Source organism: Heptranchias perlo, chromosome 17, assembly GCF_035084215.1.
Source record: "Heptranchias perlo isolate sHepPer1 chromosome 17, sHepPer1.hap1, whole genome shotgun sequence".
Classification (NCBI taxonomy): Eukaryota; Metazoa; Chordata; class Chondrichthyes; order Hexanchiformes; family Hexanchidae; genus Heptranchias; species Heptranchias perlo.
Window position 1 is genome coordinate 44,368,703 of NC_090341.1, and position 13,978 is coordinate 44,382,680.

A 13,978-nucleotide genomic window follows, 5' to 3' on the forward strand; every position below is an offset into this window, starting at 1 on the left:
GGGGGCAGGCGACTAACCTGCTCGAGTGGTGGGTCAGTTATTTAAATATGCTAATGAGGCTGCGTGCCTCAAATTTTAACAGGCTTTTATATTTAATGGCTATGGGTCGGGTTTCCCAGCAGCTGAGGGGAGGGGAGAACGGCCGGATCCAGCAAGTAAGTGCCTTTCCAGCACTGCTTGTGGGCTAGGAGGAGCAGGATTGCTTCCCTCCAGCTCCCCCAAGCTAACCTGTCGCGATCGGCCTCCGTCCCCTGCGATCTGAAGCCCCCGACTTGGGATCTATCAATCTGGTAGGCAGCCAGACAAGAAGCAGAGACAAAAAATTCTAATAAGGTCCTGCCATGAAATTCCGCAGGACCTCCACATTGCCCACATTTCCGGGCATCTACAGCACCCTACCTCGCCTCTCCATAAATATCGGGGCAAACACATCAGATATCCCTAACCTGTCCACATTGAGAACACTTACTCCAGCTTTTATTTTTAAAACATCATGAAGATTACTGATTTACTAAAAAGAGAATTCAAGATCCAGCAAGGACTAATTCTGTCTTTTAAGGTTAGCTGACTGTCACTGACCTCATCTCCTCTGGAGATCTTCCCCCCCACAGCCTCCAACCTCATAGTTCCCCAACCCCACGCAACCCGCTTCTATCTCCTTCCCAAGATCTGCAAACAGGACTGCCCTGGTAAACCCATCGTTTCAGCCTGTTCTTGCCCCACAGAACTTATTTCTTCCCTTATCCAGTCTCTTCCAAACTACATCCACAACTCTTCTGACACCCTCTGCCAATTTAAGAGTTTCCAGTTTCCTGGCCCTTGCTGTCTCCTTTTCACCATGGACGTCCAGTCCCTCTACACCTATCCATCGCTCACCAGGATGGCCTGCGGGCCCTCCACTTCTTCCTTCAATGGAGGCCCAACCAGTTCCCATCCACTACCACCCAGCTGAACTTGTTCTTACATTGAATAACTTCTCCTTTGATTCCACTCACTTCTTCCAAATAAAAGGTATCGCTATGGGAACCTGTATGGGTCCTAGCTATGCCGGCCTTTTTGTGGGCTACATGGAACATTCTTTGTTCCAGTCCTACCCAGGTCCCCTTGCTCACCTTATTTATGACTGTGTTGGTGCTGTTTCCTGTTTTCGCCCCGAAATTTAAACTTTCATCAACTTTGCTTCCAATTTCCACCCCTCCCTCATCTTCACATCGTCCATTTTTGACTCTTTCCTTCCTCAACTTCTCTATCTCCATTTCTGGGGATAGGCTGTCAACTGTCTACTATAAGCCCACCGACTCCCACAACTACCTTGATTACACTTCCTCCTACCCCAATTTCTGTAAGGACTCTATTCCAGTCTCCCAGTTTCTCAGTCTCATCTATTCTGACGATGCCACCTTCTGCACCAGTGTTTCCGATATGTCTTCCATTTCCCTCATCCGAGGATTCCCTTCCACTGCAGTTGACGGGGCCCTCAACTGTGTCCGTCCAATTTCTGGCACTTCTGCCCTCACCCCTTCCCCTCCCTCCCAGAACCACAATAGGGTCCCCCTTGTCCTCACCTTCCTCCCACCAGCCTCCACATTCAACGTATCATCTTCTGCCATTTCCTCCGCCACCTCCAGTGCGATGTCACCACCAAACACATCTTCCCCTCCCCTATCAGCATTCCGAAAGGACCGTTCCCTCCGCGACACTCTGGTCCATTCTTCCATCACCCCCAATACCCACTCCCCTTCTCACGGCATCTTACCGTCCAAGCACAGGAGATGCAACAACTGCCCTTTCACCTCCTCCCTTCCCACCGTCCAGGGCCCCAAACACTCCTTCCAGGTTAAACAGCGATTTACTCGTACTTCTTTCAATTTAGCGTACTGTATTCACTGCTCACAAAGCGGTCTCCTATACACTGGGGAGTCCAAATGCAGATTGGGTGATCGCTTTGCTGAACACCTCCACTCAGTCCGCAAGCGTGACCCTGACCTTCCGGTTGCTTGCCATTTTAATTATCCGTCCCACTCCCATTCTGACCTCGGCCTCCTACATTCTTCCAATGAAGCTCAAGGAACAGCGCCTCAACTTTCGATTAGGCACTTTACAACTTTTCGGACTCAACAATGATTTCAATAACTTCAGATCGTAACCACTGCTCCCATTTTTTCGGACAGCAGGTGCTAGTAATGGTTCTGCTGTTACCATTTATAGCTCCTCTAGCCCATCTTTTGTTTCTTTACTTGTCCCATTACCACCCTCCTTGCCTTGCACCATCATCCCTTTTATCATTTAATTACTCCTGCCCTCCACCCTATCACAGACCTTCCCTTTTGTTTTTTCCTCCCCTCCCCTTCCTCCCCTCCACCTTTCCCTGGCTCTGTACTTGCTTTAAAAACTGTTAAATCTTTAACTTCTTCTGGGTCTGACAAAAGGGCATCGGCCTGAAGAAACTCTGTTTCTTTCTCCACAGATGCTGCCCGACTTGCTTAGTATTTCCAGCATTTTCTTCTTTTGTTTCAGTTTACCAGCATCCACAGTATTTTGCTTTTGATTTAGCTGATTCCCCCCCTCACTAACCCAGAGGTGTTGTGCCCTTGATGCCACCCTGTTCAGTTCACTCAGCATGGGCCTTCTTGAACTGTATGGCTCAAATACTCACTGAGCCATCAGGAGAACTCCACATGATGGAGCTCAGTTACTGTACATATAGATAATGCTCCACTCACTCGCCCTGCAGTTCTGTGCAGTTTCCAGAAGGGCCAGTATACACAATGGAATCTTCATCATAGAACATGATGTACTGTCGGCAGAATTTCACCTGCTCGGCTCGCTCCAGATCCCTCTGAGACCATTCTGGAACAAAAACAGAAATCAAAAATTCTTTAAGTCTCTTGCACAGACTATTTAGAGCAGTGCCAATCAGAAGGTCATATGTTCAGACAATAGGAGTCTTCTAATCCTGTTTCTGGGAAGGGATTATATTGAGGGGTGCACTTACAGGCAGGTGAAATGCCCATAATTGTGATACATTCAGTGGTGCGAAATTGATCAAGAAGTAAAACAACCTAATTTTGTTATGTCTGTCTGTAGAGTCCTTTAAAGGGGAGTTGTACAGATTTTTGTCGTACAAGAACAGCTTAATTTTAGAGCAACAATCGTAAAAGATGAGCGGTTCTTAGAGGGTCTTGAAGATATCAAACTGGTGGATTATAACTCCAAGTTGGAATCTCTTCAATCAGGTTTCTGCTCCTGCCACAGCACTGAAACAGAACCTAATTAAAGTCACAAATTACATCCTCTGTGACTGTGATGGTAGTGTACTATTCCGACTCGACCTTCTCAACCTCTCTGCAGTCTTTGACACGGTCCACCACACCATCCTCCTCCAACACCCCTCCTCTGTTGTCCAGCCCAGTATGACTGCCCTCGCTTGGTTCCACTCTTATTTATCCAATCGTAGCCAGAACATCTCCAGCAATAGTTTCTCTTCCCACCCCCAATTACTTTTGTAGCCCCCCAAAGATCTATCCTTGGCTCCCTCTACATGCAGCTCTTTGGTGAAATCATCCGAAGACATGGGGCTCTATTTTAGCACCCGCGACCGGGTGCGTTCCTGGCGGAGGGGCTACGAAAATCGGGGATTCCCGGGGCGGGTCAGGAGCCCAGCTCCAACCCGCCCCATTTCCGGGTTCCCCGCTGACATGCGTGCGCAGCCCCCGCATGTGGGACTCCCGCCTGCAATTAAAGCCGACGGGGTGCCACTTAAGGTATTTATTTTGGTATTTCAGGTCGTTTACAGACCTGATTAACGAGATATTTTAGGAGGGTTGGGATTTTACAAACAACTGGGACTGTTTCCCGTACTGGGGGAAACACTCCCAGTTCAAATGGACCTGTTGCAGCCATCAGCCTGTGGCAGCTGCCAAGGTCCATTTGACAGGTGGGGGGGGGGGGGGGGAAAGAGACCCCCACTCATTGCAGGAGGCCACTCTGTCACTTGGGACAAAGTTTGGCCTCCACCACCCTCCTCCTAACAACAAAATTCACCAACTTGCACACTTACCCCGGGGTCCAGACACATGTACCTACCTTGCGGACCCCCTCAGATGTACATCTTCCGGATGGGGGCCGCCGTAACTGCAGTCATGACCTCCTCGGAGGGCGAACAGCATCACCAGCCTCGCCGGCCACACCATCTACCTCTGACACGTGGAGCTCCACAACACAGTGCTGTGACACATCCACCTGCACAGCAGGAGGGAGGGCAACCGCAGAGAGCGATGTGTCGCAGAGGGCATTACCCTCGCCATAGGGTCCACAGACCGAGGCTCAGCTTCCTGGACCTCTCTGAGCAGCAGTGCACACGGAGGCTCAGAGTCACTCGACATGTAGTCGTGGACATCTGCAGCCTCCTTCATGCCGAGCTGCTCCCTGCTGGCCCGAGCACCATCTTCTTACCTGTCGCTGTCAAAGTCACCACTGCCCTCAACAACTTCTCCTCCGCATCCTTCCAGGGTGCCACCGGGGACATCGCCGACGTCTCTCAGTCGTCTGCACAAAAGAGCCCTGCAAATACACCTACACCCACTCTGCAGTGACACAATGGGTGGCATCAGGTGTGGGTCTTCATTGTGATCCTCAGGAAAGGGCATTATTGCACAAACCAGACAAGATTCGCAAAGACATGGCAGTAGTGGTACCAATATAATATGTAATGTGAGTTGCTCAGAAATTAAATAAAAGTAAAAACCATGACAAACCCTCAAACACCCTTGTGCATCCCCTTCATGCTCACCACACGTTTGCCTTACGCTGCCTACTGCACATATGTGATGCATGCCCTGTGGCTGTAGCAGGTTGAGTGAGGCTGACCGTGAAAGAGATGCATGAGAGGGTGAGTATGAGATAGAGCCATGAGGATTGGGTTGAGTGGTAGTGGCGGGATGAGTACTGGCGAGGTGAGTAAGTGCAGGTAAGATGAGGATGAGGTTTGAGTGGGTGTGAGGGGTGATGTGACAGAGTAGTGTTGGCAGTGCAGAAGGAGGTGTGGGGTGGGGGCGGTGATGTGGCAGATGGAGTGTAGGGGAATAAGTAAGTGTACTTACTTTGGCTGACCTACTTAGGTCATTGCAGCGCCTCCTGCACTGTATGCAGGTGCGCAATATGTTGGTGGTGCAGGTGACCTCCTCTGCCACCTCGAGCCAGGCCGCTTCCTCCCGCCCGCCAGGGGGAAGATCTCTGTCCTCCCCCTCCTCCTCACCCCATCCAATAAGAGCTGGAGTGAGGCATCATTAAACCTGGGAGCAGCCTTCCCCCTGGGCTGCTCCATGCTGTAATTTTTCCTATTTCTTGCAGCATGTCAGTGGAGGACTGCCCCTTTAAACAGAGCTCCTCCAGCTGACAGACCTTACTGCGCATGTGCAGTCCACCCGCCACGCAGCTCAGCAGCGGCGAACCCGGAACAAGAGGTAAGTGGATCCAATCAGTCTGCGATTGCGCGCGGGGCAGACTGATTTCACCGGGCGTGTTACCCACGTGCCCAATTGCCCCCCTGCCACGAACCCACCGCCATGGTAATATCGGGCCCATGGGGTCAGGTTCCACATGTATGCTGATGACAACCAGCTCTACCTCTCCATCACTTCTCAACCCCTCCATTAACTATGTGTTGTCAGACTGCTTCTGTATCCTCTCCATCACAAAGACTGCCCACTTCCACCTCAGTAACATGGCCTGTCTCCGCCCCTGCTTTAGCCCATCTGCTGCTGAAATCCTCATCCATGCCTTTGTCACCTCCAGACTCTAGTATTCCAATGCCTTCCTGGCAAGCCTCCCATCCTCCAGCTCCATAAACTTCAGCTTATCCAAAGCTCTGCTGCCCATATCCTAACTCACACCAAGACCTGTTCACCCATCATCCTGTTCTCACTGACCTATATTGGCTCCCGGTCCCCCATGCCTCAAATTTAAAATTCTAATCCTCGTGTTTAAATTCCTCCCAATCTCTAAACACTGGCCTCTTGTGCATTCTCCGCTCTTTTTGCCCCACCATTGGCAACCATGCCCTCAGCCATCTAGGTCTTAAGCTCTGGAATTTCTTCTCTAAACTTTTCTGCCTCACTACCTGTCTCTTCCTTTAAGACAGTCTTTTAAAACCCCAACTTTTTAACCAAGCTTTTAGTCACCCTTCCTAATATCCCCTACTTTGGCTCAGTGTCAATTTTTGTCTGACTACACTTCTCTGAAGCGCCTTGGGATGTTTTTCTACATTAAAGGCATTATATAAATGGAAGTAGTTGTTGATGCTGGAGAGGGAAGGAGCTGACCCAAGACACACTCCCCTAGACAGAATGGGGGAAATGTTAACCCCCCGACGGGCAGGAGAGGGTCGGGGGGGGGGGGGCGGTGGGGAGATGAACGGGGGTGGCTAATTGGTAAAAAATGTGAAACCTGACCCCAAGGCACTGTGAATGCGTCGACTTCCGGTTTAACCACGGCGGGTTTGGGGGTGTCCAAGTAACCCGCTTTGGAGAGGCGGGTCTGTCATTATAATATGTAGATGAGGCTCCATGCCTCAGATTTTGGCAGCCATTTGAATTTAACGTCTGCAGGCCAGGATTCCCAGGGCTCGGGAAACCCTGCAGCTGAAGGGAAGCAATGAGCTGCCAGGTCCAGCAGGTAAGTTCTTTTCCAGCACTGCTTGTGGGCCAGGAGGAGCAGGAGTGCTTCCCCCAAGGGCCTCAAGAAAACCTTCTGCCATGATTTTTCCCTCCCCACGATCTGCCAACCCCCCACCGCGACCTTAAGACCCCTCTCCTGATCTCTCCCCACTGCGATCTCCAGATACCCCCCGCAATCTCTCCTCCCCCACATCCCGCGATTTTTCCTTCTCTCCCTCCTCGCTGCCGCACTCCTGTTCCCCCCACCGAGCCACAATCTTCTCGATCGATTCCCGGGGACTGTCCTCAGCAGTCCCTGCTGCTGCCTTATACTGCAGGCTCTCAAACTGGCCAGCTGCTAGGCGGGAAACAGTGTAAAAAAATTCTAATGAGGTCCTGCCGTTAAATTCAGCTCCGCCTTCCGGTATTTCCGAGTTTCCTGGCTGCCCCCACTCCCTCTCCACCTCCCCGGCAATATTGGGGCCAAAGTGTTTAATGTGCCACTGGTTATTTCGCACTCCATTATTGTGTCTCACTACAAATGTGCCCTCCTGATTAAACTAGATAGGCAGCTAAAGGAAAATGGGTTGAAGGGATACAGGAACATGGTGGGTAAATAAGATTAGAACTATTTGCTCGCGTGGAGGTTAAATGCCGACACAGAGTGGTTGGATCGAATGGCCTATTTCTGTCTACAAATGCTGTACAAAGTTATATAGCGCTGATGCAGAATCCCAGACAATGTGATGGAAATTTGAATTCTGTGTAAACATTAGAAATACTGCTTTCTGATCCGACTAGGATCAACTGTCCTTTATTCTAAACTGCACTGTAAAGTTACAAAACTAAGTGACGGCAACCTTAGTTCAGCACGGAAACAGTTCATACCAAATAGAATGGGACCTTAATTAGATCAGTTGTCTTCACTCCAGAAAGATACAGCATTCTACTCCACTTCTCCTGTTTAGATGTAGACAGCAAAGCTCTTTGCTCCAGTTACCTGTATAGATGTTGCAGTATTTCCCCCCATACTGGGAAATGACCTCTGGTCCAATGCAGGCTTTCGACAGAGATGGGAATTTGCTCAACTCTTTGTAGATTCCAGCAATCTCCTTGGGATTGGTGACCACCTTCAACAAGAAAACAGAGTATGATTTATTAATGGCATCTGGTACAATTTTGAAGTTGATCCTCCACTGAGTGCCTGACATTTGGTTTGGTCCACATAAGGCATATTTTATTTAACAGCTAAATTCATTGCATGTTTTAGCACAATAGGGCCCCTCCATACTGATGGATTGGGGTAGGGGGCGGGGGGAGGCTTACACAACAGTTATAAAGTTCTCAAGAGCCACTGATCCTTCAATCTAATCATTATGAGAGGATTTCCTCTGTACGTTGTATGTAGTAAAATTATAAACCTACTTATAAAGAACATTTAGAATTTTGTGATACAGCGAACAGAGAAAATCTTTCCCCAGTGTCCGTTTTTGGTTTTGATGTTAGAATGCTACTGTAGCCCTCAGAGGTTCACCTATGACCCGCCCCCCCCCCCCCCAACTGCAATGTATAAGATTTCCGACACCATCTATTGTTATTGACGCTAAGCGAGATTGCTAAATTAATGACCCATTTTGTACTGTGCATTTTAAAACAACAGCAGTCAGCAAAATTAAACCTACATTCCCCGATGTTTTGTTCTTTGCATTAATTTTAACAAATCCATAAAACATTTATAAACAATATGCTTACAGATTTGTTAAAACCACTGCAGAGGGCAAAATATTACAATTTAATGCACCACCCACACATTTAATGGAAATGTGACACTTTGATATCTCAAATCAAACAGGTGTAAATAAATTATAACAGGTTGAAAATGTGGTCTTCCAGCCAAGAGTTGGGAAAATCTGGACTGCTTGTCTCTCCACAATCTGATATTAAGAGACACATTTACAGTGACGCGAATCAGGCTAGGTCAGTTTATGAGACATTCTCCACCCACCAGAGCAAGTAGCCAATGGGAACAGAAAAAATAAAATGGCCCGTGAACTGTCTATAAACCGACTGCAAACATTAGAAACTCATCATTCTGAACATCATAGAACGGATGCCCTAGATCCACATCAACCTTAACTCAACTGTTCCATTAAAATGGATAGAGTACAAAGGGCTCTCCCTCTGCATATCTACAATTATAATTATTTTTTTAAAATAGGAAGAGAAAAGCATGGATTGACACAGGAAATCAGTAATCAATCATTGTACCAACCCTACAACACAGTTCCTCTTCAAATTGAGCAACATAAATAGCATGTGAACTATTCACAAGTTCGAGAAACATGCTTTGAGGGAAATAATAGATAATTACATTTTGCCACAATTCTAAGGTTTTGCACACACAATCATGGCCACATATTGCTGCAGAAATCAAAGGAATCAGGGATAGGAAATTGTGGTCGGCCGCTTCCCAGAGACAATTAACTCTGCAGCTCCATCAAGCAAGGGAACAAGCATCTCCCCCCTTACAGGTGACCTCATAGGTTTATCTCGATGTTGAATCCTTCATGTCAAAATTGCTCAATCTTCTGCAGCCTATTTGCTGCAGATCTGGTTAGCTTCCTGAATATACACTTTTGATGATTTTTTACTGATCTAGTGCTATGCTAGTCTGGTTAGTTTCCAGAAAGAAAAATCAGTTTTCCCAAAGATCAGCCTTCAGAAAGAACAAACTTGCATTTATATAGCGCCTTTCACAACCTCAGGATATCCCAAAAGCCAATGTGTTGTCACTGTTGTAATGTAGGAAACACGGCAACCAATTTTGCATACAGCAAGGTCCCACAAACATCAATGTGATAGCGACCAGATAATCTGTGGGTTTTTTAAATTACCTTTACTGTGCACAGCACTGGAGCAATAAAAAAATAGCTTTGATCTTTCACAAAGATTAACTTCTAGTTAAAGTTCAAGTAATAACTTTGGAAGAATGGAGTCAAGTCATGCAGGACCAAAAAATGTCTTGCATCAAATCACAAAAAGCTTTTTTAAAAAACAAATGTGATCCCTTAGACTGTAATTTGATAAAAGCAGCTTGAGGTAATATATAATCGCTTTATACCGTTTCCTACTCTGACTTGTTCTTCCTAGGGCCCTCAAAATACAGAACCTGGTGCTTCACCTCAGGTTTTTCTATAAGATCAGTATCTATTTTCCTCTTTTCAAGCAGAAACTACTGAAAAGTTCCTCCGCCCAGAACTGTTGCAACTGCTACCCAGCAGAGTGCACAGCATATAGCTGCTGAAGAAATTAGAAAGAGCTAGCCATTAACCATTTAGTCTTTCCATTCAGAGGAATATATATTCACTTGGTTTTGTGCACCGAGGTAACACAATGCACTGAAGCATCCAAAGTCTTTCCTTAGCAAAAGGCTTAGTTGAACAGAAAAGATGACTTCGGGTGCTCATTGGACACTGGAGATGGGTGAGGTCTTGGCAGTATGTAGTAGATAGGGGTGTTTAGTTGGGTAGTTGGAAAAACACATGACCAAAAAGCAAAATACTACAGATGCTGGAAATCAAACAAATTCAGAAAATGCTGGAAACACTCAGCGGCTCAGGCAACTGTCGTGAGAACACAAGTCATCAGGGATGGAACCCTTCCTCAGAAGTGGAAGATATTACAGATGAATAGTATTTAAAAAGGAACAGAACAAAGGAAGAGGGAACACACAACAGCCATTCACAAAAAGGAAAAAAAAATGAACGACCTGTAAAGCGCTTAGGTGGAGAAAAGGAGATGGTTAAATGGCAGAAGTGATATGCGCAAAAGGCAAAGGCAGACATAATTATAGAAATAAAAGACATATACAAGGCACAGAGTGTGAGAATAGCTAAGGTGGGGGGAGGGGGTAGATAAGTAAAATGGGAATTATAAAAAACTGGCACAGTATCCAGTGGCCCAAGAGTATGGTAGAAGAAAGAAAATGCAGATTGACACCAGGGATAACTGTGTATACTGGCAAATGCCATGTAACCTGTAAGGCACTATAACCCAAGCAGGTATGTAAACTTTTCACAATTCGAAATAAAAGTGACTTTTTTTCCTCTCTGAAGTTGAGTTTTAATTGTGGATTGGCTGTATATTAGAACAAGCTCCCAGAAAAGGTAAGTTGATTTAAGAAAGAACTTGCATTTATATGCAGTCTTTCACGACCTCAGGACGTCCCAAAGCACTTTATAACCAATGAAGTACTTTTGAAGTGTAGTCACTGTTTCAATCTGGGAAATGTAGCAGCCAATTTGCACACAGCAAGCTCCCACAAAGAGCAATGTGATAATGACAAGATAATCTGTTTTGGTGATGTTCGTTGAGGGATAAACATTGGCTAGGACACTTTAGCCAGGTCATTTGGCACCTTTATAAAGGAGCTGGATTGATACCTGTCCAGGAGACAGGATTGAAGGTCACAGAGGCTTCAACTGAGTGTCATTTAAAGCAAGGAATCAACAGGTGGTACGAGAGGAGAATCCGCCATAGAGCAATTATTGGGCGGAGGTGTAACCAAAACGGCCTCGGCGCCGGCTGCAGGCAGGTAAGAGAGCACTCAGCCTCTGGGGCTGACTTTTCAGGCCATTTTTTAGGATCAGGCCTCAGCACCAGTTCCTCCCCGGAGGCGGCCGACAGGTTTATATCCATCTCAATACACATGTTTCAACTGGAACGAAATAAAAGGCGCCGCCTCTGCTCTCGGGGGTCCGCCCTAACCTGACGGTCAAGGGGTGGGGAGGGTTGCTCCAGGTACTGAAGACAGCGCAGTGAGACCGCAGCCGAAGCTTCCAACACAGCAAAGGCCGCAGCCGAAGCTTCCAACACAGCAAAGGCCGCAGCCGAAGCTTCCAACACAGCAAAGGCCGCAGCCTCGCTTTCTCTCTTTCTCTCTTACCTCCGAGCCCATCGTTTCCATGGTTACTGATCGGCCCGGCGCGGCGCGGCGCCATCCGCCGTGCGGACTAGGGATTTACCAACACTCGGGAGACGAGGGGTGGGGACCGGAGGGGAGACGAGGAACTTTTACCGTAAAAATGACCAGTAGTTCAATAACTATTTTATACTGACAATTTTTTCGATTACATTAATATTGATTATTTACTGTTCTGGGTTGATATTGTTAATTCAATGTAAGTCGAAATTCTGCTGGTTCCCTTTCTGAATGAGAAAGTCTGATCCTTCAACGCTTCCACTCCGCGCGTGCCGTGCAGTGACGTCACAGGCGGTGCAGTAATTGTCTGCGGGTGGGCGAGGAGTGTCTGTGGGTCTGGTGCAATGGAGTGGGTGTTGGCAGCTCAACTGTGAGTTCAGAAAGTGAGTGACCGGGGGCGGGGGGTTATCACAGCACGCTATTTCACCGGGGGGGGGGGGGTGTCATAGCACACTATTTGAGTATTTGAGGGGGGTCACAGAACGCTCTTTGACGGGGGGGGGGGGTCACAGAACGCTCTTTGACGGGGGGGGGGGGGGGTCACAGAACGCTCTTTGACGGGGGGGGGGGGGTCACAGAACGCTCTTTGACGGGGGGGGGGGTCACAGAACGCTCTTTGACGGGGGGGGGGGTCACAGAACGCTCTTTGACGACGGGGGGGGGTCACAGAACGCTCTTTGACGACGGGGGGGGGGGGGGTCACAGAACGCTCTTTGACGGGGGGGGGGTCACAACGCTCTTGGGGGGGGTCACAGAACGCTCTTTGAGGGGGGGGGGTCACAGAACGCTCTTGGGGGGGGGGGGGTTCACAGAACGCTCTTGGGGGGGGGGGGTTCACAGAACGCTCTTGCGGGGGGGGTCGCGGCGCGGTATTTGCGGGGGGGGTCGCAGCGCGGTATTTGCGGGGGGGGGTCGCAGCGCGGTATTTGCGGGGGGGGGGGTCGCAGCGCGGTATTTGCGGGGGGGGGGTCGCAGCGCGGTATTTGCGGGGGGGGGGTCACAGAACGCTCTTGGGGGGGGGGGGTCACAGAACGCTCTTGGGGGGGGGGGGTCACAGAAAGCTCTTACGGGGGGGGTCACGGCGCGGTATTTGCGGGGGGGGGTCGCAGCGCGGTATTTGCGGGGGGGGGTCGCAGCGCGGTATTTGCGGGGGGGGGGGTCGCAGCGCGGTATTTGCGGGGGGGGGTCGCAGCGCGGTATTTGCGGGGGGGGGGGGGTCGCAGCGCGGTATTTGCGGGGGGGGGGGTCGCAGCGCGGTATTTGCGGGGGGGGGGGGTCGCAGCGCGGTATTTGCGGGGGGGGGGTCGCAGCGCGGTATTTGCGGGGGGGGGGGTCGCAGCGCGGTATTTGCGGGGGGGGGGGGTCGCAGCGCGGTATTTGCGGGGGGGGGGGGTCGCAGCGCGGTATTTGCGGGGGGGGGGGGTCGCAGCGCGGTATTTGCGGGGGGGGGGGTCGCAGCGCGGTATTTGCAGGGGGGGGTCACAGCGCGGTATTTGCGGGGGAGGGTGTCACAGCGCGGTATTTGCGGGGGAGGGTGTCAATCACAGCACGCTATTTGCCGGGGGGGGGTGTCACACCATGCTATTTGATGGGGGGGGGGGGGGGGGTTTATCACAGAACGCTATTTGCGGGGGGAGGGGGGGGTTATCACAACGCTATTTCCGGGGGTATGGTTATCACAGAACGCTATTTGCGGGGGGGGGGGGGGCTTTATCACAGAACGCTGTTTGCGGGGGGTTATCACAGAACGCTATTTGCAGGGGGGGGGGATTATCACAGAACGCTATTTGCAAGGGGGGGGATTATCACAGCACGCTATTTGCAGGGGGGGATTATCACAGCACGCTAATTGACGGGGGGGTTATCACAGCACGCTAATTGACAGGGTGGGGGGGGTTTATCACAGCACGCTATTTGCAGGGGGCGGTTATCACAGCACGCTATTTGATCGGGAATGAGGAAAGGTGTCATAGCCCCTATTTTCACCTGATGATCACAGGATAACTTTCCAATCAGAATTACTGGATCCTTATCAGGAGCTGTTGTGACCTTTACTTAGCCCAGGATTGATGAGCCTAATTGTAGAAGCTGAGATTAGCTAATGTTGACCTTTGTCAAACATTTTGACTCAGTGGCACACTTTCTGCTAAAAACAGTCTTTTGAGTGGTTTCGTCATCACTATGAAAGTGACATATACTGTACCTACTATCCTACATCAGGTTTAAAGACCACCTCTTTAAATCGGATGTCTATTTGCTTTTTGTCACACAGCCAAGTGCCCCCTCATTTCAGACACTTAGTGATTCTGTCACAGTAGTTCTTGTTTTTGCTCAGTATGTT

At 49.3% G+C, this 13,978-nt stretch overlaps 2 protein-coding genes across 7 annotated transcripts in view; one reads left to right on the forward strand and one right to left on the reverse strand.

The window, feature by feature from the left end:
* apeh (acylaminoacyl-peptide hydrolase) overlaps nucleotides 1-11,811 on the reverse strand; it is a 61,873-nt gene extending 50,062 nt beyond the window's left edge. Inside the window, exons 1-3 of the mRNA XM_067998927.1 lie at nucleotides 11,602-11,811; nucleotides 7,657-7,786; nucleotides 2,724-2,850 (exon numbers count right to left, since the gene is read on the reverse strand). Coding sequence (XP_067855028.1) covers nucleotides 2,724-2,850; nucleotides 7,657-7,786; nucleotides 11,602-11,622 — 278 coding nt within the window. The 5' untranslated portion in view covers nucleotides 11,623-11,811. The remainder of the gene's footprint in view (nucleotides 1-2,723; nucleotides 2,851-7,656; nucleotides 7,787-11,601) is intronic.
* Nucleotides 11,812-11,931: 120 nt separating this feature from the next.
* LOC137334273 (acylamino-acid-releasing enzyme-like) overlaps nucleotides 11,932-13,978 on the forward strand; it is a 60,841-nt gene continuing 58,794 nt past the window's right edge. For 5 of the 6 annotated variants that reach the window (XR_010966121.1, XR_010966122.1, XM_067998928.1 and 2 more), the window contains exon 1: nucleotides 11,932-12,020. The gene's annotated coding sequence lies outside the window, so the exon portion shown is untranslated. The remainder of the gene's footprint in view (nucleotides 12,021-13,978) is intronic. The other variant, XM_067998929.1, reaches the window with a different exon arrangement.